This window comes from Typopeltis vanoorti, chromosome 14 (genome assembly GCF_054136105.1).
Source record: "Typopeltis vanoorti isolate ZY-2024b chromosome 14, IOZ_Tvanoo_1.0, whole genome shotgun sequence".
Taxonomy (NCBI): domain Eukaryota; kingdom Metazoa; phylum Arthropoda; class Arachnida; order Uropygi; family Thelyphonidae; genus Typopeltis; species Typopeltis vanoorti.
The window spans coordinates 38,318,479-38,344,461 of record NC_143562.1 but is presented as its reverse complement, the minus strand read 5'-3'; the positions used below and the strand labels follow the sequence as shown (position 1 = coordinate 38,344,461).

General features: G+C 32.9%; 1 protein-coding gene across 2 annotated transcripts in view; it reads right to left on the bottom strand.

Moving 5' to 3' along the window:
* Nucleotides 1-2,220: 2,220 nt before the first annotated feature.
* app (Palmitoyltransferase app) overlaps nt 2,221-25,983 on the bottom strand; it is a 119,352-nt gene continuing 95,589 nt past the window's right edge. For both annotated transcript variants that reach the window (XM_090403614.1, XM_090403613.1), the window contains exons 8-11: nt 20,714-20,823; nt 12,117-12,204; nt 5,312-5,459; nt 2,221-3,882 (exon numbers count right to left, since the gene is read on the bottom strand). In XM_090403614.1, coding sequence (XP_090259740.1) covers nt 3,698-3,882; nt 5,312-5,459; nt 12,117-12,204; nt 20,714-20,823 — 531 coding nt within the window. In that variant the 3' untranslated portion in view covers nt 2,221-3,697. The remainder of the gene's footprint in view (nt 3,883-5,311; nt 5,460-12,116; nt 12,205-20,713; nt 20,824-25,983) is intronic.

The following is a 25,983-nucleotide window of genomic DNA, read 5'->3' as shown; positions in this document are numbered from 1 at the left end:
TAATATAATATTGCCATTGACACCATCTGTTCATGCCCTTAATCTTTCTCAGGACTCTCCCCTAGCCGGCCTGTCGCTGAGGGGGAAATGTATTTTTTTTTACTGTAGTAGCGTGTGTTCACAAGGCCGGTTTGCCTGTTTACGGGATGAAAAACCCCAGATAAACTGGGAAAAAAGCCTGCTTCCATGCCTAAGACCGGCTAACTTCGCTATGGCTGAGAAAGATCCTTAAGCTCCTCACGTCGTCAACGGGAATCGAACCTAGGACACTCCTTCCCCAGGCATACGGTTGCTTAGCGCATAGCCACTAGGCTAACAGCGCAGACTAATTAGCATATTACATAATATTAATCATAAAGTTCTGTGTTATTTCTCACAAAAAAGATATTACTTCAACTTTATTATACCAGATCATCTGTCCAGATGAGTTCGCTTCTTGGGCTAACTTACACTTCTAGCTTTTCATGGCAGAAAAACATCAACATTCATAGCATCTTTAACCTCCAAAAAAAAACTGGTTTGTTCTGTTCAAGAAGAATACTTCTCATCTCACTACTTCGACTGCTAACTATAAATCCTAAATCTGCTCAACCTTGGAATACTGCCTACACATTTCAGAAGTACCAAAAACCTCTAAATCATCACTTAACTGGATTGCAAGCAAGCAATCCAGTTAAGTGATGATCCCTTGTTCACAGATGCACTTCACTCATATGTTTCTGCCTTATGCCTCATCTATAAATATTTCATAGGCAATGTTCTGCTGAATTAGCCATCATTTCTAGATTTTATTTTAAGACTAAAATGGAAGCAGCTGCTTGTCGACATCCCTTTACTGTCCAGCTTCAAACAACCAACTGAACTAACTTCTTGTCCTCATTTTTCTTTCTTTGAACATGCCTGTTCTTTAGAACAGCCTCCTTCACACTTTCGTCTTCAAAAACTATAACCTCTAGCTCTTCAAGAAATACATCAGCTACCTATTTCCCCTTGGTCTCCTGTCCACCTGTACAGCATTGATGTGTGTAAATTTTTCAATCTTGTTGGGAAATGATTATATATATATATATACACACACACACACACACACACACACACACACACACACACACAAATTCTGAAGAAAAGTAAATTATAACTTTTCAATGAAATTTGTTAAAAGAAAAAATAAACATTCACTGTCAAAATGCATTAAAAACACTAACTTTCAATGCCTCCCTGCTAACTGCATGTTTTTTTTTTTTTTAATTGTATGTTGCATTTAAATAAAAGAATATAATTCCTGAATGTGTGTGTGTACACAGTAGTCCCCTTGTGGTTATATCAGTTGCTTTAATATCATTTTTGTTCTAGGTGTTTATCAGAACTTTTCAGATCTCTCTCATATATATATATAAAATATGGCTAATGCACTGGGCTTATAATCCATGAGAATTCTCATTTAGTGTAAATGCACTAAAAGAATTATGATGTTCAAAACTAATCATTCATTTCATTTCCCATATATTAAAAATGGAGATATCAAATTTATAAAGAAGTTTAATAGATGAATGAATTTAATTGGCACTTTTGCCAATTAAATTTTGCCATATTAACAAACATTTAAAAGCTATGATTTCTTGTTAATTCTCATATTGCTTAAACAGTTCATAATTAATATCAATTTATATTTTAATGAGAAGGTCAAATTTATAAAGAAGATTTATAACATGTAATCACTAATGACATTATTTTAGTAATATGCTGCTGCTTGCTGAAAGAAATTACAACAATACTGTCAAGATATAAGAAAGGAAAAAATTATTGAAATTTGGGAAAATGTTGCTATTAAGCAGAATTATTCTTCTTTCAAGAACACTGCTGCTAGCAATTCTGTACTTAAGCATAAAATTAAAAAATTAAAAGTTATAAAACTATTTGCTATTATTATAAGAGTATGGGAAAACTTGTACAAATGACTTGTATTAAAAAATGTATGAATCAAATTTGTTTTGATTAATTTTCCTTATTAAAAAAGTTAATTGACTACTTTTGTAAGAAATAAAAAAATCTTTAATACATTAAAAAAAAAAAAAAAACTGGCAAAAGGACGGAAGAAAGAATGTAATACAGCAATATTTTTACATATTTTATGTTCCAATAGTTTCTACATTTAAAACACATTTCTAATTGAAATGTTAGCACTTACATATTCAACATTTTGATGCTTAGTGGCAAGAAACTACTCATCATAAATAATCAGTTATCAATAAAATTATATAAAAACAATTTATTTAAACTTCAAATTATTTTAAAGACCTCTTCAGTTATATTTTTACAAAAATGTACAGAATTATCAAAATTATATTTCAGTTACTTTCAAAAGAAGTGTTTAGAATAAAATAAATAACTCTTACATCAATTAACTGCACTGTAAAATTCCCATTCAAATTTGCAGATAAAGTAATATTTCAGAAAGTAAATATATTCAGCCTTTTAGTTTATCTTATGAAAACTAACATTGCAGATGCTGGCTTATTTTTAAAACAGTAAAATATTTTTTAAACAGATATAGCAAACTACAACTGTATGTGCCAATAGATAAATTTCTTTAAACTTAGCATTTTGACTGTATTACATTACTTAACTATAATTAAAATATGTAAAAATTTAATTCTGAAATATTCTCTATAATTGAAATTTATAATATATAAAAGAACAAAACAGCCATTTCCAAAAGAGTTCTAAAAGATCTGATGAACTACTGTCCATCTCATTTGAAAGATTTCACACCTGGTGTCATCCTATATATTATATCAGAAGGAAAAATATTATCACATGGACGAGAATTTGTACTCATTAAAATTTCATGTCTACACCTCAAAATAAGCAGACACTACTGCATTGATGTATAAATAAAAAATATACACAACATTATATATATACATATATATGTACACACACATGCACGACAGCATATCCACTCATTCACAACACTGTTAAGTTGATAAAATAGCAAATTAAAAATAAAATCCGTTCATAGCTTGTATCTGATAGTATATAGCAGATATGGACTTGAAAGGATAAACAGGTGACAATGACGATGACACTAAATGAGATTTTCAATTCTGATTTCTGCACTTCCATTATGGCGTCTAAATATATCTATTGTCTAATAATTAAAGAAAGTGATAGTTGTAAAGTAAGCAAACTAAAATTTAAATCTTCAGTAATCTTACAGGAGCACTGTACAGAGTTCTTTTCACTTGCTTTTTTCCTTTTTTTTTCCTTTTTTTAGTTTTGTGTAAACACTTTCTAAACATCCTAAAGCTTTCTAAAATCTCTAAATTAAACTATGCATTTTATAATATAAATCTTATATGATAATGTAAAAAGTACTACTTTTTATATAGATTTTAGAGCCTTAATGAGTTGGCAGTAAAGACAGGATATATGTTCAAATTAGTAAAGGCATATTCTTTCACTAATTGCTTCAGTTTTTAATGAAATAATGCCTAATCCCTAATAAAAAATATACTGTTGTTTCAGTCTTAGATTGTACAAGTAATCATGTAGTTGTAAAATTACCTTTAGCTTCCCCTCCCCTAGTGGATTCACAAATGATATTGAACATCACAGTCACTGAGAAAAATGATGGCACTTTGAAGAAAAAAAAATACTGGAGTCCCTTGGCTCTATATATTACACCAATAATTTACTATACAGCACTTTGTCTCAGCAAAGAAAGTTGACTTCCACCATCTATAGAGTCCTGTTCATTTCCCTCCATTCGCAGCGTGTGCAAAGGAGGTACCACTGTTGATTTGCTGCTGAAATCAGAATCTAGAGGTATGCGAGAATGAGGAGTTACTACTGTCATTGATACACTATTACGACTTGTCCCTAAAAAGATTAAAAAAAAGAAAATGATATGGGAATGCTAGGCATAGCATGAATGCTCTTATTTAGAATAATTCATTCTTATTTAAAATAATCATTAGAATATATAACACAAGTTTTTAAGAAATGAACCATGTAATGAAAACATACAACAATAATAAGCACAGATCTCTCACTCAAACATTCTTTGTCTTATTCTCACTATAAGAAACGCCATTACATTTCATTATAACAAACTTCTAAAAAGTCCCAGCCAGTCTCAAAGCATCAATGCTATTATGGAGGCGATTCACATTCATTAGCAAACGATCCACAATAAACTATACATCTGATTCCTAGAAGTTTGCTATAGTAAGAGAGTTCACTGTATTACAGTTGTAGCACTAACATTTTCAGAAGATGACATACAACTTACAATTATCTGCTTTTTTTTTTTATGTGTGTGAGAAATGTATTTTGAAGAGAAAAGGCACAGTGAAAATTATGACTAGTAAGAATTATAATCCAAGTAAGAAGCAATTCAAATGGTCATCACACCATGAATTTATAAAAGGAAGTTCCAAAATATAATGAAAACACTAAGTGAAAAATAGTCAGGCAAAAAGAGAAATTCCTTTCTAAATTTTAGTTAAAATAATAAATGACAGTCATATAGACTAATATAAAAGTAAGGATGAAATGGAAGCTTCCCAACAAGAATTTGTTATTCTTTAATGTTTAACTGGCTGTAACAGCAACTTTTATACATTACTGCCTGGCATGTTCTGGACATTTATATACCTAATGAAATAAAATAATTCTGTCCACATAATAATCACAAGAATAAAAGTTTCTTCATTGTCACTTTTCATTGCGAGCAGATGCTCTCTCTCATTTATATATATGTTAATGAGGTCATTATGTTATCTTTTCTGTGTATGTATTTTAAACAGATGCAAAGTTACAATAGTTTTATTCAGGAGTTGATGTTTGATACGTCTTTAAAATTCTGTTTTAGTAACATTCATTTTAACTAGTGGCATTCCCCATTAGAAAATTGTTTAGAGTTTGTTCTCTGGGAACAAAAAATAATAATAATGAAATAAACAAAATTTTACTTTACTGTATGTTTACAAAAAAAATAATGCTGATAATAAAATAAAATTTTTCAAATAATAAAACATGGTAATATTAATGTTACCTAATAAGTGCTGAGGATTAAGCATACTAAGGGCATAATTACAATAACAGTACATTACTATACACTGGTTAAATACATATTGGTTAAATAAGGTGCTAATTAGATAAAAATAATGTTTTTAATTTTTTTTAGATAGTTTTTCTCTATTTTTTTTTAACTTTTGTGATTTAACTGCACTATTAGTGCTGTTGCTAAATAAAAACACATTCAGCTTAAAAGATTTTCTGTGAAATGTCAAGATGTATTTATTACCATGTAGTGAAGTGTTCTGATATGGGACATCTCTCGTTCCATGATAGCCACCATTAGCTGGCTTGATAGTTGTATTTATAGTTCCATATGCTCCTGATGAAGTAGGTGTCTGTGTAGTTTCAAGTACAGGGGCTGAAGATACTCCATTCTGCAGAAATGTTTTAATCATAATTAGAAAACTGTATTAATGAATCGGTTAGAAACAAAACAACAAAAATTCAAAGCACATCAATTCAACAGTTCATTATTACTAAATTATGTAATAATGCAATAATAAACATTACTGCATTATTATTATTGCAAGAAAGTAATTCTAATAGTACTATTTTAACCACATCACAGTGAGAAAAATTCTAATAGTACTATTTTATCTGCTTTAAATTTCTTTGCTGTTCTTGTTTCTATAACAGTCAATCATGTATGAAAAATTGCATTGTGTTTTATTATTAGCAAAATATGCATCTTTAAGTGTTGGAATATTAATGAAATAAAGATTTCAGTTTATAATTTTGCCCTTTTAAGAAAATCTGGTGGGGTGCTTAAGGGTCAAAGCTGTATAACTGAGAGGAGACCTCCACATAGCCTTTAAAGGAATGCGGAGAACCGACCAGGGCTTCTGACCTAATGTCCAATCCTCACCTTCTCGTGGTGCACCCTGTTGGGTATCTACTTTGATACTGAACGAACGAGGATGGGCTGGCAATTTGGGATTTAGCCGACCAAATTGTATTCTTATTGGTTAAACCAAAATAAAAAATGATGGTACAACATGACAAAATTTCATGCCGGCTGGGGCGTCGCCCGGTTAAACAAGGCCCCCGTTGTTTTCGCCAGGGAACCAGGGTGAACAGCGAAAAGTCAGCTACTGGAACAAATCTGAAAACAAACCCCAACTCAACATCACCAGAGTTGAAGATCGGTACTATCAACGTAAGAAGCCTGAATGGCAAAGAAATGGAGCTAGCTGAGGAATTAGATAAGTACCAGATCGACATAATAGGGGTGACTGAAACAAAAAAGACCAAAACTGGTGAGATCTTTCTGAGCAATAAATACAAAATGTTATATTCAGGCAATAACAATCAAGGAAAAGAAGGAGTAGCCATAGTATTCAACACAAAATACGAGGCTAATCTTCTTGAATGGCAGTCAGTCTCAAGTAGAGTAATGTGGGCAAATATGAGAATGGGGAACTGGACAATGAGACTTATTTGTGCCTATGGTCCCACAGAAGGTTCTACTAAGGTAGAAGTGGAGGAATTTTTTGAGGCTTTAGAAAAAGCAACTGACACAATGAAAAAGGAAAAGTTGGTCCTTGTTGGGGATCTAAATAGTAGAGTAGGAAATGATTGTGAGACATACAAAAATATTTTGGGAAAATTTGGAGAAAAGAGCAAAGCTAATAATAATGGCAAATATCTGTTGGATTTCTGCTCAGGACATGGACTGGTTATTACTAACACCATGTTCCAACATAAAAATGTGCACAAATTCACATGGAGAGAAGAGGCTAGGAATAAGAAAAGTCTCATTGACTATGTTATTGTTGATAGTGATGTTTTCTCCCTGGTGCAGGACACCAGAGTGTACAGAGGATTTGAAATTGGAAGTGATCACTATTTAGTCTTGAGCAGGATAAAATTGAATTTCATATTGAAAAGAATAACATGTAAGAAAGTTTTAAAGCGAATAAAAGTTGAGCAGCTCTCAGATGTAAACTGTAGACTAAAATACAGAAATATTATTGAAAAGAAAATGAAAGAGTTTGAGAACAGGAATCAAACCTTGGAGATTCAGTGGCAAACTCTGAAGGAAACATTGATTGATTCTGCCAGAGAGGCATGTGGTGAGGTTGTGTGCAAAGATAAAAAAATCAGAACTCCCTGGTGGACACAGGAAGTTAAAGAGGCAGTGAAGGAAAAGAAGAAAGCATACCAAAAGTTCCTGGCAAATAAGTCAGCTTGTGCTCTTAGAGAATATAGAGACAAATGTAAGAAAGCTAAACAGTGTGTAAAACTAGCTAAACAAAAGTCATGGGAGGACTTTGGCAAGAATATAGAAAATAAATATCAAGAAGGTGGCAAAATATTCTGGAGGTTGTTGAAGAAGCTTAGGAATGGAGGAAAGAGTGCTGTAAAAGGAATTAGAGATGATAAAGGTGAAATGAAAACAGGAGAAAAAGATATCCTTGAAGTATGGAGTAATTACTTTGAAAAACTGCTAAATGAAACAAGCAGTGATGACAGCACAGTGATAAAAAACACTGACCAGGCATGCAGTCAGGAATACATATCCATACTTGAAGTAGAAAAAGCCATCAAAGGCTTGAAATGTGGAAAGGCAGCAGGAGTAGATGATATTCGACCAGAAATGCTGAAGTATGGTGGTATAAGAGTCTTACAGTGGCTGCACTGCATAGTTCAGAAAGCCTGGACAGAGGGACGAATTCCCGATGATTGGAGTAGAGCTCTCATAGTACCCATATATAAAAAGGGAAATAAAACTGAATGTGAGAATTACAGAGGTATTTCCCTACTGAGTGTTCCTGGCAAGATCTATGCAAGTATACTTGAGAAACGGTTGAGAAGAATTGTGGAAGAAAAGCTTGGTGAAGAACAAGCTGGATTCAGGCCAAATAGAGGCTGCCAGGATCAGATCTTCACTTTACGACAAATAGTCGAGAAAGCATGGGAATATAACAAAGATCTGTATTTAAGTTTTGTCGATTTGGAAAAGGCATATGACAAGGTGCCAAGAGAGAAGCTATTCAATACGCTGCAGTTATATGGTGTCAATGGGGCATTATATCAAGCAATACTTAGTCTTTATTTGAGTTGTGAGTCAGCAGTTAGAATTGAAGGAAGTACAGGAAGATGGTTTAATGTTAAATCTGGTGTGAGACAAGGATGTACATTATCCCCACTGTTATTCATTATCTATATGGATCACATTATGAAGGAATGTGGTATTAAACCTGATATCAAAATTGGAGATGTTAATGTCAGCTCTTTGCTTTATGCGGATGATGTTATACTTCTAAATAAATCCGCTACAAGTCTGCAAGATTCTCTGACTAAATTGAATAGCTGTTGTAATAGATATGGTATGAAGGTCAGCAATAAAAAGACAAAGACAATGAAAATAGGCAGAATCATTGAAAATGTCAACTGTGTTGTGAATGGAGAACCTGTGGAACAAGTAAAACATTTCAGCTACTTAGGCACAATTTTTACTGAAGATGGTAAACTAAATATAGAAATAGACAACAGAATCAGCAAAGCTGGTATCGTGGGAAGTCAATTGAATAAATTCATATGGAATAAGAAAGAAATTAGTCGGAACACTAAATTAGCTGTATACAAGACTGTGTTCAAACCAATTTTAACTTATGGATCTGAGAGCTGGGTCAGAAGTAAAACACTTGACCAAAGACTAGAGACCGCAGATATGATAGTCCTGAGAAAGATTAGAGGCGTGAACAGATGGCATCAATGGCAATATCATATTAAAAATGAGGATATTAGGAAAGAACTTGACATTGTCAGCATCCAGGAATGCGTTAGCAGAGCTAATCTCAGATGGTATGGTCACTTAAATAGAATGGGAGAGGAAAGATTAGCAAAACAAGTGTTCTCTGCCAGGTTGGCAGGAAAACGACCCAGAGGAAGACCAAGATATAGGTGGATTGATATGGTACAAAGTGCCTTAGACGATAGAAATATAAGATCTGATAATGTCTTGACAAGTAACAGACTGATTTGGAGGAAAATTGTAGATAGGAAGTTAGTAATGATGTAATTTTTTCATGTAGTACTGTCATATCCTGTACACCCCTTGAGGGTACATGGCAGGAATTTGATGATGATGATGATGAAGAAAATCTGGAAAATTACTAGTGATTTTTATTGAATAAAATCACTACCTTAATGAAGTCCAAGACACTCATGTTTTACTTTTTTGTTTAACCAGAAAGGAAAAAACCATTACTCCACTTTTTTTCAGTGACTCCATCCATTTTTAATAATTAGAGCCTAGTGATCCTTAACAAGGAAATAATGAATTTTGTATAAAATGAAATGAGTGTACAAGTGCACCAAGCTAAAAAATGTGAGAAAAATATATTTAGTAATTTGACTATAAAATTAGTCAGCAGAATATGGCTGTGTTGCAAATTAGCTGATCAAATAACATGTCAATATCTTTAGCAACCCCCTCTATAAGAATGGAGATGTATTCGATATTACATTACAAAAAACTCTTTTTTTTTTCTAATATCAAACAGATGGTTTATGCATACCATTATTATTTGCAATACCAACAGTTTCCCAGCAATGTAAAATGTCCTCAAATTACTGATCAGCCAAAAATCTCTAAAATTTCTCAACAATATCAATTTGTTCAGATTTGCATTATTTGCAACTAATTCCTAACAACTTATGCCTTTAAAAAATAGAGAAATAGCAAATAATACTTATAGTTAGCATGTAAAAAACAAAAACAAAACAATGCATGATGCAAAATATAAATAAAAATAAATAAAGAATACATAGTTTGGTAAAGTGCATTTCCCCATTGTGGTTTCTCCCTCTTCAATGAATAGCAGGTTATTAGAACAATGCAAGTAAATCTTAATTTTAAATCAAAAATGTGTTAAATTATATTCAACTTAATCTTTTACAAACTGCATCAATCATAATAGAGTTCAATGTTAATGATTTTTATCCAATGTTACTAAGATACAAGTAATATTTAACATCCCATTCTCTTTTTTTACATTTAGTTTAAATGCAGCAAATGTCAGAAACCCAATAATGGAAAAGAAATAAAAATAATATGTCAGTTTTTTGTTTTTATTTTTTAATATGTTATTCAAGTGATAAAATTCTGTTTGTTTTTTTGTAATGCTCCTATGAGAAGATATTAAGAATGTTTAATAACAAATGGATTTTGAATGTAATTATTAGTAATTCTGATAAGGCAATTACAATATTTATTCTGTTATCTTAAGTTTTAACTGTAGATGACAGTCAAAAACTACTTTATACAAATTAGTTAATGAAGGAGGAAACTTGTACCTCCCACAAAAAATAAAATATCTTTCTGTTATTTTGAAAGTTTGCTAAAATTCTGCCTGTAATTGGCTTCAAATTAACTATGAGACTTAACAAAGCATAGAATGTTGCCGATTTATATTTATGCAATGCTTATTTAGTTAGATTTTGTTAAAACAGTCTTTTATCTTGTTGTGGACATTAAAAACACCTGTCCTTGAACCAAAGTTCAGATTTAACCAAATCTATATCTAACAAACAAGCCAAGTGAACAAGGCATATTTCTTCAAAGATATAACAAAATGGAAATAATGAGAACCATTTCACTCTGAATGAAGCTAATATATATATATATATATATATATATATATATATATATATATATACATACCAGTATTTTGCTGCATAATAGTTAAATGCATATCCATAAAAAAATACTCAGTTTTAATTCTGAATCAAATATCTTTATTGTTCATCATGCAGAATAACAATATATATATATATATATATATATATATATATATATATATATGTGGCGATCAGCTTTCACTCGGTTGTTATACATTTGAAAAAAATAGATTTAATGACTCCAAGACCGAGATAACATAAAAATTTTAATGATAAATACTACTAGTTTCGGCATATAGCAGCCTTCTTCAGGTATTTATAAAGGAAAGGAATACTAATAAACATTGAATTATTTAAACAAACTGTAAATTACAGGTACAAATTGCCTCACATAATCGATACATAAAAACGTTGTATTTTTCAAGTTGTTCCAACTGGCGTGCCATTGTTTGTTGCAATTGTGCGTGCAAGTTCACGTGAACGCCAATATTGAATAACTGCAGCATGGCTATCTGGGATGTTATAACTTAAATTATTATTTAAGTGGACCGGGTTCAGTAGGATTTCCCTTGATTCTACGATTTTCCTTTCAAACTCATCTTCACAGCGAAAAATATTTTCTGATCTATTCCAGCATACAGAGTGGCTTTGTTGGTCATCATTAGGATTATTTGAAAAAAGAACATGACTGGATAACGCAGTTGCATGAGATCTTTTGTATGAGATGTCTCTCTTATGCTCTTCTATGCGTTGTTCAATAGATTTGTTAGTTTGACCCGGTCCACTTAAATAATAATTTAAGTTATAACATCCCAGATAGCCATGCTGCAGTTATTCAATATTGGCGTTCACGTGAACTTGCACGCACAATTGCAACAAACAATGGCACGCCAGTTGGAACAACTTGAAAAATACAACATTTTTATGTATCGATTATGTGAGGCAATTTGTACCTGTAATTTACAGTTTGTTTAAATAATTCAATGTTTATTAGTATTCCTTTCCTTTGTAAATACCTGAAGAAGGCTGCTATATGCCGAAACTAGTAGTATTTATCATTAAAATCTTTATATGTTATCTCGGTCTTGGAGTCATTAAATCTATTTTTTTCAAATATATATATATATATATATATATTTTTTTTTTTTCCCCCAGCTAGTTAAGATACAAACACATGCAACAGGAAGAAGATGCACTAAACAGTGTTTATTGGATTACTTCCTACAGATTAAAATATTTATTCACCAACTGATTGAATGATCCAAATAAGCCACAAAAATTTTCTGACCACAATAAAGATGCTACTCATACTGAATATAAGAATGACTGGCAAATACTTAAGAACATTTTTTATAAATAAAAATTTAATATGATTTGAGAATTTAAAATATTGCAAAAACTTTTACCTTTGGTTGTGAGGATTTAACAGATCCATAATTGCCTCGTAGAGCTATCTGACTTTCTGGTATCACAATGCCTCTTCTGTCTATGAGGCTATAGCAAAGTTAAAAATATAAATTTATTTCAATGAATTTTCAGCTGGTTAAGACTTAAAGTGTGTTTTGGACTCAATTTTGAAAATAAAGATTGAAACTCTCTAACAAAAATTTAACTATGTTAAAATTTAATTTTAAATAATGTCATATTGGCTAGTGATGATTTGGACAATATGTCCCAGTGTTGATCCACTGATTAAAATACTGTTGAATGATATTTATTGCACAACCTGTAAGTCTAATTGCTGCTAAATGAGTGTTTGTCCAACATAAGAAAGCAAACAGACTATTGCAGTGAAGTTTGTCTTGTGTTGCCACAAGACAAACTCCACTGCAATAAATGAAACCATTACATAACTGGCTTCAAATATGTTCATATGTTAACTGAAAACCTCAGAAGCTCTTTGTCATTGTCCAAATTTTTTAACTACAGTAATTATATGCTAATCAGATATGGGAAGCTACTGCATTAAATTATCAAAGTTTAATAGCTAAAGGCAGGTATGACAAACTTACATTATAAAACATATGCACCATTTACAACTGTTTAAATGTATCTAAATCATTAACCATGCGGAGGTTGCGATCGAAAAAATTGCTTAGGTCGCATTATCTGAAAGATACATTCATTACTAGTATGTGCTAAAATGCGATAGAACTTAAAAAAAAAAAAAAAAAAAAAAAAAAAAAAAAAAAAAAAAAAAAAAAAAAAAGCAAATATAATACATGATGGTTTATTTATTTTCAGTTAAATCTAGAAATTATTAAACAAAGAAATATAAAGAATAAAAATTTAGCCGATTATTGTGATGTAAACCAGCTAGATATAAGAGGCATATAAATGCTTTCAATTCTGTTTTGTCTATTCATTTAGCATCTCTTTCTCTTGAATATTGGTTCGAAATAGAATCTATGTATTTATTTGTATATAATAAGATTAGATCTAAAATATCATCTGTGATAAAGCAATTCCAAGTTTCAAGTTCTGCCTTGACAATTTTTTGAACTAATGGAAGTTGACACAAAATATTCTGCGGCTGTCTTCTAATTTGTTTTCTTATCGGATTTTTCCTCCATTTTGATTCTTTATCCTTTCCAAGAAAATACTCTTCATTCATGTCTAATTCATCTTCACTAGAAATATCTTGCTCAGTATCCGAATCGTCTGAATGAACTTTCACATAATCATCTTCTAAATCACTTTCATCTTCGCATTCAACTCTATCATTCTCATCATTGGACTCAATTAACATTCACCGAATCTCTTCAACATCTGATGGATTATCCAATTGATATATTTTTATAGCCATTTTCAACAGTAAATAAAAAACAACAACAACTAAACCATTACTATACTGACATCGGAGTTCGTGGTATCTCTCAGATATAATTTACTATCAAATATCACACACCTTTACATAATCTGTGTTAAACAAAAACTGACCGCATAAACAGTGTGGAATATCACTCGTAACATATGCATGCACAGCTAGTCATGACCTCCAAGCTATACACTGGATATGTGTAAGAATATTTGTGTTAAACAATTTGTTTGTATCTGTTAGATCAGCCGTGACCTCTATAGAGTTAAATGTTTTATTCAGTCTGAAGATGATACAAACTGACAATTAGACCTGAAATGTTCCTCATTTCTTTCAAATATTTATGTCCATAAACTTTTAACAACCATGGCAATAGTCTGTTACAGCAAATTTCATTTGAAATACCATTTGTGCTATTGTATTTTGGCCAGGGATTTTTGGTCAATGTTTACGATAGTGACAGCTGACTAAATCACACTTGCAAGATGCAAAACTACTTTTGAATAATCCACAATAACATTGTTAATATTAGAGATTTTTATTTAAAGGATATTATCATAATATTAATCCTACCGGCTGCACCACTGTTTAAATTAAAGGATTATTAACAATATATTTAATCCTACCGGCTGTGCCATTGTTTATATATAGGATTTTTATTTATTATATTTAATCTCTGTATTTCTAACAATTATTTTTAATTTCCGAGCACTTTTATTATATTTATTTATTGCACAAGGGTTCACTCCGATTGGTGCAATGACTTCTTTTTTACTATTCCTTTCAGAATCCAAATAAATCACTGACTCAAGACCAAAATACAAAAATAAACACATTTAATAAAACAAAAACAATATATATACACTTCAAACAATATTACATAACTAACTACAAATTTAATTGGATCCAAAAATAAACTTAAAGGGCCATCCAGACAAAATGTTCATAGCCAGTTTCTTTCTCTGTCAAGGCCCTTTTCCGAAGATATATGACTTTATACTTCATTTTCATAGGATCCTTTATCATCACTTATGTAGCACACATTAATTCTTCCTAACTCAATTCTGTCTCTTTTTAGTAGAAATAATAGTTAGATCCGGCGTCCTTAATACAGATGAAACTTCCTAATCAGAGTTTTCTCAAACATTCCTTTAGAACATAAATAGCAATTTCTTCTTTTATTCACTAATGCTTATTGACAGTCTTAACTCTTCCGCTTTAAAAAATTCACAGTTCTACGATTCCCTTTTTGGAATCTACTATAAATCTTCCAATTAGAGTTTCCTCGAATATTCCTTTTAAAACTCCATGAAACTGGTAAGCAAGAAGTTAGGTATAATGGCTGACATGTAGTCTCCATTAGCAACAAGAGAATGTCTTCATAAAAACACAAAACTTAATATATTAAATTACAATAAATTTGTTCAAAGTAACACAACTATTCAAATCCAGTAAGTACATAAATTTTTAACTGCTTTACATATCATTTTTGACAAAACAATACGGTTGGTGAGATGGATAGGTGGGTGGTTGATGGAGAGATATCAGAGAGTAGTTTATTCAGGAGTAGAGCCCAAAAGACGGCCTGTGAATAGTGGTGTGCTGCAGGGTTCTGTTCTTGGACCACTGCTGTTTAATTTGTTCATTAATGATATAGGGAAGGATCTAAGAGGAACAGTTCATTTGTTCTCTGATGATGTGCAAAGTTAGGGCAATAGTGAATGCAGAAGATGTCAAAATCTTGCAGGACGACTTCGATAGATTGGAGTTCTGGGCTAAGGAGAATGGATGTCAATTTAATGCGACAAAATGTAAGGTTATGCATTTTGGAGGTGAAAAGATTAGCAGCAGTATACCACATTGGTGGAACTGTACTCCAGGAGATTGATGAGGCCAGGGACTTGGGAGTGTTGGTGGATAGGGAGATGAAGTTTAGGGGGGGCACATTTGCAAAAGTGGCTAAATCAGCTCAACAACTCACACTTTGACGAGCAGAGACAAGCAAGTTATTGTACCTCTGTACCGAACCTTGATAAGACCTCATCTCGACTGTGCCCAGATTTGGTCACCTAGGTTTCTTCTTGATGGGGAGGAGGTGGAGAGGATCCAGAGGCGAGTGACCAAGATGATAGCACGTCTATGGAATGAACCTTATGAGAACAGGTTGAAGATTTGTGGGTTGCAGAAATTAGTTGATAGGTGGAAAAGAGGAGATATGATTGAGACATTCAAATTGCTAAAGGGTTTCTATAGGATTAATTCAGAGGATATTTTTGAGATCAGGACTGGTGGTGGGAGAACTAGAGGACACCTATGGAAGCTGGGCAAGAGTGTGGTTAGCAAGGATGTTAGAGTTGGGTTCTTTACTTTTAGAGTGGTAAATGAGTGGAATAAGTTGCCAGAGTCTGTTGTGGGTGCTATGACGGTGAGCGAGTTCAAGGCAAGGTATGATAGATATTATGAGAATGTCGTATAGTTGTGTGGACATGATGTTTAAGGCCTCCTTCGATGAGTCTAAGGACTCCCCAGAGTCGCCCGTAATAATAATAATAATAAAAACAATCTATAGCAATATTTTCTTTTATTTATCAATACTTATTCCACTTTGAAACTTAAAAGTTCCATGATTCCTTTTTCGGAATATACTATTGATTGTCCTCCGACTGTCACATAAAAACTTAAGTTCCTCCTAATCTAAATATCTGCCAGCCTGTGTTCTAATTTTCTCTCCGAACGCCCTCCTTGTTTACTCTCCCATTGTTTCGATACCGAACTTGTCAGCTGTCAATCACACATCAAACTTCTCGGCGAGCATGCGCACTCCATGAAACTGGTAAGCAAGAAGTTAGGTATAATGGCTGACACGTTGTCTCCGTTAGCGACAAGAGAATGTCTTCATAAAAACACAAAACTTAATATTTTAAATTACAATAAATTTGTTTAAAGTAACACAACTATTCAAATCCGGTAAGTACATAAATTTTTAACTGCTTTACATATCATTTTTGACAAAACAATTTCGATAACGGGCACATCACAAGTGCCGACAATGCGTGTTATGAAACTAAAACTAATAAACATTCTAACATAAAGAATACGTAAAAATATTCAGAATTTTAAATTATGATTATTTTTACAACATTACGATTCAATAGCTACATTTATATTTTCGTGCACTGCAATTCAAGATGGGTATAAAAAACATCAATTTTCTACATACCCACAATAGGCATACAGGCTACTATGACAGAATTACGTGATTAGGTTTATTTGTATTATTACTAATCTCTTATCTTATCAAGAATTTTCCTCCAAATTAGTCTATTACTTGTCAATGTTCCAATATTGTTGTATCTAACATTTTGGTCTTCTAGGGCACTTCCGACAATCAATCCACCTGGCTCTTGGTCTTCCTCTGTGCCTTTTCCTGCCATCAAATACCTATTTGCTAACTAACCTTTCTATTCCCATTCTGTTTAAATGACCACATCACCTTAGATTAGTCTTGCTTGCACATTTCATAATGTTAACGATGTTAAGTTCCTTCCTAATGTCTTTTTTTTCCTAATGCTCCTCTAATTTTTCTCAGAACTCTTACATCTATGGTCTATTGTCTTTGATCAAGTGCTTTATTTCTAACTCAATGTTAAGAATCCATAACTTAAAACTGGTTTGATCACTGGCTTGTATACTGCTAGTTTAGTATTTTGATTAATTTTTCTCTTACTCCATATAAATTTATTCAATTGGTTCTCTACCACATATTAACTTTGTTTATTCTATTGTCTATTTCCAGATTTAATTTGCCACTTTCACTAAAAACTGTGCCCAAATAACTGAAATATTTTACCTGTTCTATAGAACAAGTAAAACATTCTCAATGGAGAACCTATAAATTCTCCATTGAGAATGCAGTTGAAGTTTTCTATGTTCCTACCCATTTTCATAGTTTTGGTCTTCTTCTTAGCAGCTGTAACAACACTTCCATATTCCGTGTTGTTATGGCTGCTATTCAATTTAGTTAGAGACAAGTACAATATCATCTGCAAAGAGCAAGTTTGATATCAAGTTTAATGCCATTTTCTTTCAATGCAATCCATATAAATGATCAATAAGAGTGGAGAAAGTGTGCAACCTTGTTTAACATCTGATTTTACATCAAGCCATCTTTCCAGTATTTCCTTCAATTTTAACAGCTGACTTATAGACCATGCACTGCTCTGCATGGTCTATAAGTCATGCTTGCATAATGTTCCATTTATATGGAGTAAATGAAACATCCTATATTGCTCAGTAATGTTCCATTTATCCCATATAATTATAGCATTTGATAAATGCTTTTCTCTGGGTGCATCTTATCATATGCATAAAAAATAAAAATAAAAAATGTGCATCATTTATGTGATAGGTGTTTTTGTTGCACAGCATGAGACCATTATCCTACTCAGTAGAGTTCTGCAGCAGATAAAAAAAACTCCCATGTTTGTACTCTACAGTGAAACTCCAGATTTAATCATTAGTCTAAAAGGTACTAATGTGCTACAGGAATTTTTTGTGGGATGGATTCATATATATATTACAAAAAAAAGCATGAATTTTCAAACTTTAATATGAAGCAGAACCTTTTAATTTTACATAACTCAGGAAAAGAAGAAACATACCACAGCAAGGGAGCTGCATTCAGCTGTCAATAGGTTGGTGACTACCACCTGCCAATCCACACAGCCTCTCCCAGTCATCTCCATCTTCCAACGGCAAGATGAGCATTGCTGCCTTATAAGCATATCTTCCTATTTGATGAAATTGCTAGCTAGAACTCTAGGTGGTAGATGATGTATAATACTGGTGAAATACTACCTCCCTGTTATTGAAGACACAAAGTGGCTATTGCCATGTTTCATCTCCAGTTTCTGCTCCCTCCCTTACCTCACATATGCAGTGCAGATGGCCTTGCAGTACATGCTCTCCACACTAATTAATTAGCCAGAGAACCAGCACTCCATTCAAGGAGTACAGCAGTAAAGCATCTTCTGCAAGCCAGCCACTAAATAGTACATGGGACCAATCCTGTTGAAAAAGGTTTGGGAGTCCTCCCATTTAGGTGACAAATGATCTTGTTACTGATTATTCTTCCAGGATGTGTCTGGAGGGAGTATGATTAGAACAGCTTGTTGGGACACTGTTGAGACTCTGTCTAGATTGGAGTCTAGGTACTCCCTGTGTGGGAATTGTGCCCACATTTCCTTCATGCCTACTACATATTCTATAAGTTTTCCACATGTTCCACCAACATTAAAGATAGCATAAAAAATTACAGCATCACTGCAGTTAAAAGCAAACCTTCCAAAATAATTTTAAAAAATATCAAAAATGCAACAAAAATTTTTCAAAAAGAAAAAATAATATCCCTAAAAAATTCCATGTATAAAAAAATACTTCCACATCGATTTTTACCATCTATGGATTCAATAATAACACCAAAGACATCACTTACAGACATCTAAACCCAATCTGTTATTGATCACCAAACTCAACTGGTATCCCCTACAACAACAACAGCTCACCTAAACTTTCCACAGTATATCACGCACGCTTCCACAAGAAAGGTGAAACATGCTTCTCTCAGGTGTAGTAACCCATACCAAAAGTTATCAGAACTGAAGTCCTTGATTTGCTTTGGCTCAAGATTTCTTGACTCACTTTGCTATCTTTATAAATAATTCCAGTGACTACACTAACCTATGATTATCTGAGAAAGTTGATGACAGTCTAATTAACCAGAGAGATAGAACAATTGAGGAGCTATCTCTGATTGAAGTTGAGAATATTATTATAAAGTAATAAAAATAATAAAGCAGTTGGTGAAAATAAAATTACAGCAGAACTTCTAAAAATTGGAAGAACACCCTCAACAAATGAGATTTGCAAACTTATCAAATTGATATGGCAAAAAGAAGAAATCACAGTTGATTGTAATACAGCCATACTGTGCCGTATATTTAAAAAAAGGACACTAGTATAACTAGTAACTACAGAGGTATCTCATTATACAATTGCTACAAAATATTGTCTACAATGACTTGGAAAAGGATCATTGCGACTTCTGCAAGGGAAAGTCGATGACAGCTCATACTGTCACTCTCTGGCAACTGCCAGAAAAGAATTATGAATTGGATAAAGAATTACATCTAGTATTTGTGAACTATGAACAAGCATATGACAGCATATATCGGAACACACACACCATGGAATGAAATGAGACTTTTTAAGAATACCACAAAATTATATACATATGACAAGTATCACTACACCTCTGTAAGATACATTTCTTCAAGGAACATTCATAAGTTTTGAAATAAAATCTAGACTGCCAAGGAGATGCTCTCTCACCAACCCTGTTCAATCTGGAACCGGAAAAAGTCATTAGACCTAAATGAACAACAAAGGATGGAATTAAAGGAAACAGTATATTATTGGCTTATACTGATGACACTTATCCTTGGAAACTCTCGTGAGGATGTTATACACACTATGTCTAATTTAATCAAAGCAAGTAAGCCAACAGATCTTGTCATAAACAAGGAAAGAGATTAAATATGGGTGAATTTCAAGGACCCATCAATATTGAGCTGACCTGGTTGTTAATAATTATATCTTTGAGCAAGTGGATAACTAACTATCTAGGAGTCAACATTAACTACAATGATATGTATCAAGAGATAGAGGAGAAAATTGAGGAGGTTAATCATGAATATTTTGTAATTTTACAAAGAATATTACCTAAAAAAATCCAAAGAAAAACTAAGCTATTTACGACTGATATTAACCTATAGTTGTGAAACATGGTCAACAAAACAGGGAGATAATAGAAAATTATCACATTTGAAAAAAAAAGTTTTGGACAATCTCAATCAAAATACTGGACTGCATGAACAAAGACATAATGAGAACTACAAAACCTGTTTCAAAGATCCAACATTCCATCATTTATAAGAAGCAAGAGAATTGAGTGCTTTGGTCATGTTTGGAGAGCAGATGACCAGTTAAACAAGTAATAAATACTGATTTATTATTACTATTATTAAACACTAAGTTTTAATATATGATATTCATTTGATTATTGTACAATGGACATATTCTCTGCATGTATATATTTAACACCAGAATATTTCTAAATTTTATTACCTTGGTGGAGTAGGACCACATAACACCACAAAACAATTTTTACAGATAGAACCTTGGCTGTATGGATTTGAAACATCTTGTCCTCGTTTTGCTGAGAAAGATCCTTTAATCTGCAAGAATGATTAAGAGTATTTGAAATGCTTTGTTTATCATTAAACTTTGTAAGGAAACATGTACAGAGCATGTTTTTTTTTATAAAAAAAGTCAACATGTGAAAAAATACATCTGATATTTCATTCTTGTTACAAGGATATTGTAAGAGAAAATAAAGGAAACTGTGAAGCAGCATTCAGAGTGAAAAATGTCATGTAGCATGCATTTACTACCTGAGCCTGGAACAAAGTTGAGTGAGTAAAAGAACATGGTATTTAGAGTTCAAAGGAAATAAACATTTGTTTCCTTTGAACTTTCCTAGCAAATGAGATTCAGCTTGTGTTGTAAAGCTTTACACATTTCCAGAAGTGATGATCAAACTTAAATCTACTGGAGTGGAGTAAATGAGTCTGATTCCAGACTGCAGTAAACTCTGACTTTCTCTTTCATTGACTAGTGTCAATGAAAGAGAAAGTCAGGCCAAATTTATCAGATTCCAAGTATTTGATGTAATACTGAGGTTTACACATTTCCAGAAGAGATGATCAAACTTAAATCTACTGGAGTGGAGTAAATGAGTCTGATTCCAGACTGCAGTAAATTCTGACTTTCTCTTTCATTGACTAGTGTCAATGAAAGAGAAAGTCAGGCCAAATTTATCAGATTCCAAGTATTTGATGTAATACTGAGGTTCATGGATACTAATCTCATCAGATTAGCCCATCAGTTCAAAATAACGCAATTGATAATAATAAGTCAGCTGATACACATCAAGCAAGATTATGGCAGAGCTAATTTATCCAAAGTAGAGGGATGAAAGTTTCTAAATAGTCTGAAGGTAGTGCATACATTAAACAAGTAAAGAACTTATGCTTTGATATTTTCTCCCTGGTGCAGTACAGACACCCTAGTGTACAGAGGATTTGAAATTGGAAGTAATCACTATTTAGTGTTGAGCAAAATAAAATTGAATTTCATATTGAAAAGAATAACATGTAAGAAATTTTTAAAGAGAATAAAAGTTGAGCAGCTCTCAGATGTGAACCGTAGACTAAAATACACAAATATTATTCATGAAAAAATGAAAGAGTTTGAGAACAGCAACCAAACCTTGGAGATTCAATGGCAAGCCTTGAAGAAAACACTGATTGATTCAGCCAGAGAGGCATGTGGTGAGGTTGTCTGCAAGGATAGAAAAATCAGAACTCCATTGTGGACACAGGAAGTTAAAGGGGCAGTGAAGGAAAAGAAGAAAGCATATCAAAAGTTACTGGAAAATAAGTCAGCTTTTGCCCTGAGAGAATACAGAGACAAATGTAAGAAAGCTAAACACTATGTAAAACTAGCTAAACAAAAGTCATGGGAGGACTTTGGCAAGAACATAGAAAATAAATATCAAGAAGGTGGTAAGATATTCTGGAGGTTGTTGAAGCTTAGGAATGGAGGAAAGAATGCTGTAAAAGTAGTTAGAGATGATAAAGGTGATGAAAACAGGAGAAAAAGATATCCTTGAAGTATGGAATAATTACTTCAAAAAGTGATAGCACAGTGGTAAAAAACACTCAACAGGCATACATATCCATACTTGAAGCAGAAATAGCCATCAAAGACTTGAAATGTGGAAAGGCAGCAGGAGTAAATGATATTCGACCAAAAATGCTGAAGTATGGTGGTATAAATATCTTACAGTGGCTGCACTGCATACTGGACAGAGGGAGGAATTCCCAATGATTGGAGTAGAGCTCTCATAGTACCCATCCATATATAAAAAGGGAAATAAAACTGAATGTGAGAATTAGAGGTATTTCCCAACTGAGTGTTCCTGGCAAGATTTATGCAAGTATACTTGAGAAACGGTTGAGAAGTACTGTGGAAGAAAAGCTTGGTGAAGAACAAGCTGGATTCAGACCAAATAGAGGCTGTCAGGATCAGATCTTCACTTTGCGACAAATAATCGAGAAAGCATGGGAATATAACAAAGATCTAGATTTAAGTTTTGTCGATCTGGAAAAGGCATATGACAAGGTGCCAAGAGAGAAGCTATTCAATACGCTACAGTTATATGGTGTCAATGGGGCATTATATCAAGCAATACTTAGTCTTTATTTGAGTTGTAAGTCAGCAGTTAGAATTGAAGTACAGGAAGATGGTTTAATGTTAAATCTGGTGTGAGACAAGGATGTACATTATCCCCCCTGTTATTCATTATCTACATGGATCACATTATGAAGGAAAGTGGTATCAAACATGATAACAAAATTGGAGATGTTTATGTCAGCTCTTTACTTTATGCGGAGAATGTTATACTTCTGAATAAATCTGCTAAAAGTTTGCAAGATTCCCTGACTAAATTGAATAACTGTTGTAATAGATATGGTATGAAGGTCAGCAATAAAAAGACAAAGACAATGAAAATAGGCAGAATCGTTGAAAATGTCAACTGCGTTGTGAACGGAGAACCTGTGGAACGAGTAAAACATTTCAGCTACTTAGGCATGATTTTTAGTGAAGATGGTAAATTAAATATGGAAATAGACAACAGAGCTGGTAGTAGGAAGTCAATTGAATAAATTCATATGGAATAAGAGAGAAATTAGTCAGAACACTAAATTAGCTGTATACAAGACAGTGTTCAAACCAGTTTTAACTTATGGATCTGAGAGCTGGGTCAGAAGTAAAACACTTGACCAAAGACTAGAGACCACAGATATGAGAGTCCTGAGAAAGATTAGAGACGTGAACAGATGGCATCAATAGCAATATCATATTAAAAACGAGGATATTAGGAAAGAACTTGATATTGTCAGCATCCAAGAATGCATTAGCAGAGCTAATCTCAGGTGGTATGGTCACTTAAATAGAATGGGTGAGGAAAGATTAGCAAAACAAGTGTTCTCTACCAGGTTAGCAGGAAAACTACCCAGAGGAAGACCAAGATATAGGTGGATTGATACTGTACAAAAGTGCCTTAGATGATAGAAATATAAGATCGGATAATGCTGGAGTCTTAACAAGTAACAGACTGATTTGAAGGAAAATATCAGAAAGTTAGTAATGATGTATATTTTTCATGTAGTACTATCATATCCTGTACACCCCTTGAGGGTACATGGCAAGAATGTGATGATGAGAACTTATGCTTTTTAAGTAGGGTAACTCCTAAGATCTAACTGCAATCTGGTTGACAGATGATATCTATCTAAGAATGTCCTGAATTAACAGACTATTGTTGTGTCCCAATTTACGATTTCTACTCTAATCTTACAAATTCCTTTTATCTATATTCTTCTAACTTCTATGCCCGAGATTTTACCCAAACTTATACCAATATCTAAGTTATTACTCCCCGTAGTACCCCTAATATTTGTATTTATACTGCGCCTTTTGGGATATTACATACATAAACAAGGAGAAAGAACTCAAATATATCTGAAAGTGTAACTATTGAAGTCGTGACACTTAACTCGATTCTCAACTTAAATTTTCCGCGTGACTAAGTACAATATTTTCAAGTGGTTATCAACTGCACCATTTATGTTGTCATAAATAGGGAGAAAGTCAATCTCTAATATATCTCTTAGTATTTAAATATTATTACAGTCGTGACTCTTAATCTCTTTCCTCAACATTAAATTTTCCGCGTGATTAGGTACGATGATTTTAAGTGGTGCATTGGATTAGCAACATCAGACAACTCTTTTATCACTGAACAACAGGTTTATTAAGTTTCTAAACATGGTACAATTCAATTACTAAACTAAAATACTTATAGACTAACATTAAATCATTACAAGCAATATGGCTATTTGTGATTATGCCACCATACACATTAATTCATAAATTCACCTGATGTGAACAAATTAGATAAATTCACACTATCTGATTTTTCATACTGAAGTAGATTAACAAGTCATTCACTGCTAACACATACTTGTGACATTTCAATTATTTTATACATTACATTAGGCATTCAATCCTTAGGATACGTAATTACTTAATTCACACTATTCTGTTATACCGTTATTTGCACTAACACACAATTATGCCATTTAAATATCTTGTGCAATATAATAGACATGCAAAACACCTTAGGACTCTTAATCATTCACAAATCTTTAACACTAGTCAATCTACACATAACACATTCTATCATATACTAAAGTCCTAGTATAACTTCAACAGTTCTATATTGGAATCACGATACTTTTCACAGACAAATTTCTAGCTAACATAGGTTATGATTTACAGTATCTTTCTTGAGCCTTTCGTATGGGCCTTTATTCTTTTCCAAACGAACCTTCGGTATAACTTCTCATAACTCTGGAATACTTTAACACACATATATTTGCTCTACTATCAGCAACGAGGACATTGATCTCTTTACAGCTTTTTGCTTTGCGTAGTTATCACTAGCGTCGAAACGAAGAAGATCCCTCCTTTTCTAGGACTCTATGGCAATTTTTTCTTTGCTTCCTACTCGGGAAAACGGGAATCAAAATCCCGCTCACTTTCGTTTCCGTGTTGTGATGAGGAGATATCACCCCTGTCGCCACTCAGGAAAACCCCATGAACTCCACCGGAACCAAAACCAAACTCCAAGGCCAAAAGCGACTATCCAAAAAAAGGTCTCCCCAGGGGGTTATCAACCCTTTTATAGCTGCTCCCCTAACGGCACCTTTTCTTACTTCCTTTCTCCTCCTTCTACTTGTTTTTTTTATCATTGACCAATTAGGGTGGCGTTTTCCCGCCAAACGTCATTTGATCGGCAAGCCCGTTCTCAATGTTTCAATCCGGGGATTGGCCCTAAGCGATAGCTTTGCTTTTCTTGTGCTAGCCTGACTTAATCCCCTTTCAAACTTTTTCTATGAATTCTACTTAATAACTTAATCTCTCACATAACGTATTTTATGACTCACCCATTTCTACTTATTTACTTAACTCTCTCATTTTTAATCTTATTACAATATTAATCTATATTTTCCTTTGTTAGCTACTTATTTAGTTAAAATAAGGAATTCTAAGTCATATTACAATATTAATACATTCCTTCCTTTATCAACAACCCTTACGCTTTATACCTTTTACTGGATGCAAGAAATTTTCCATTAAATAATTCATTTTTTTATGCAGGGGTTTTAATTTATGATATTTATTCTTCATGTTACACCATGATATCT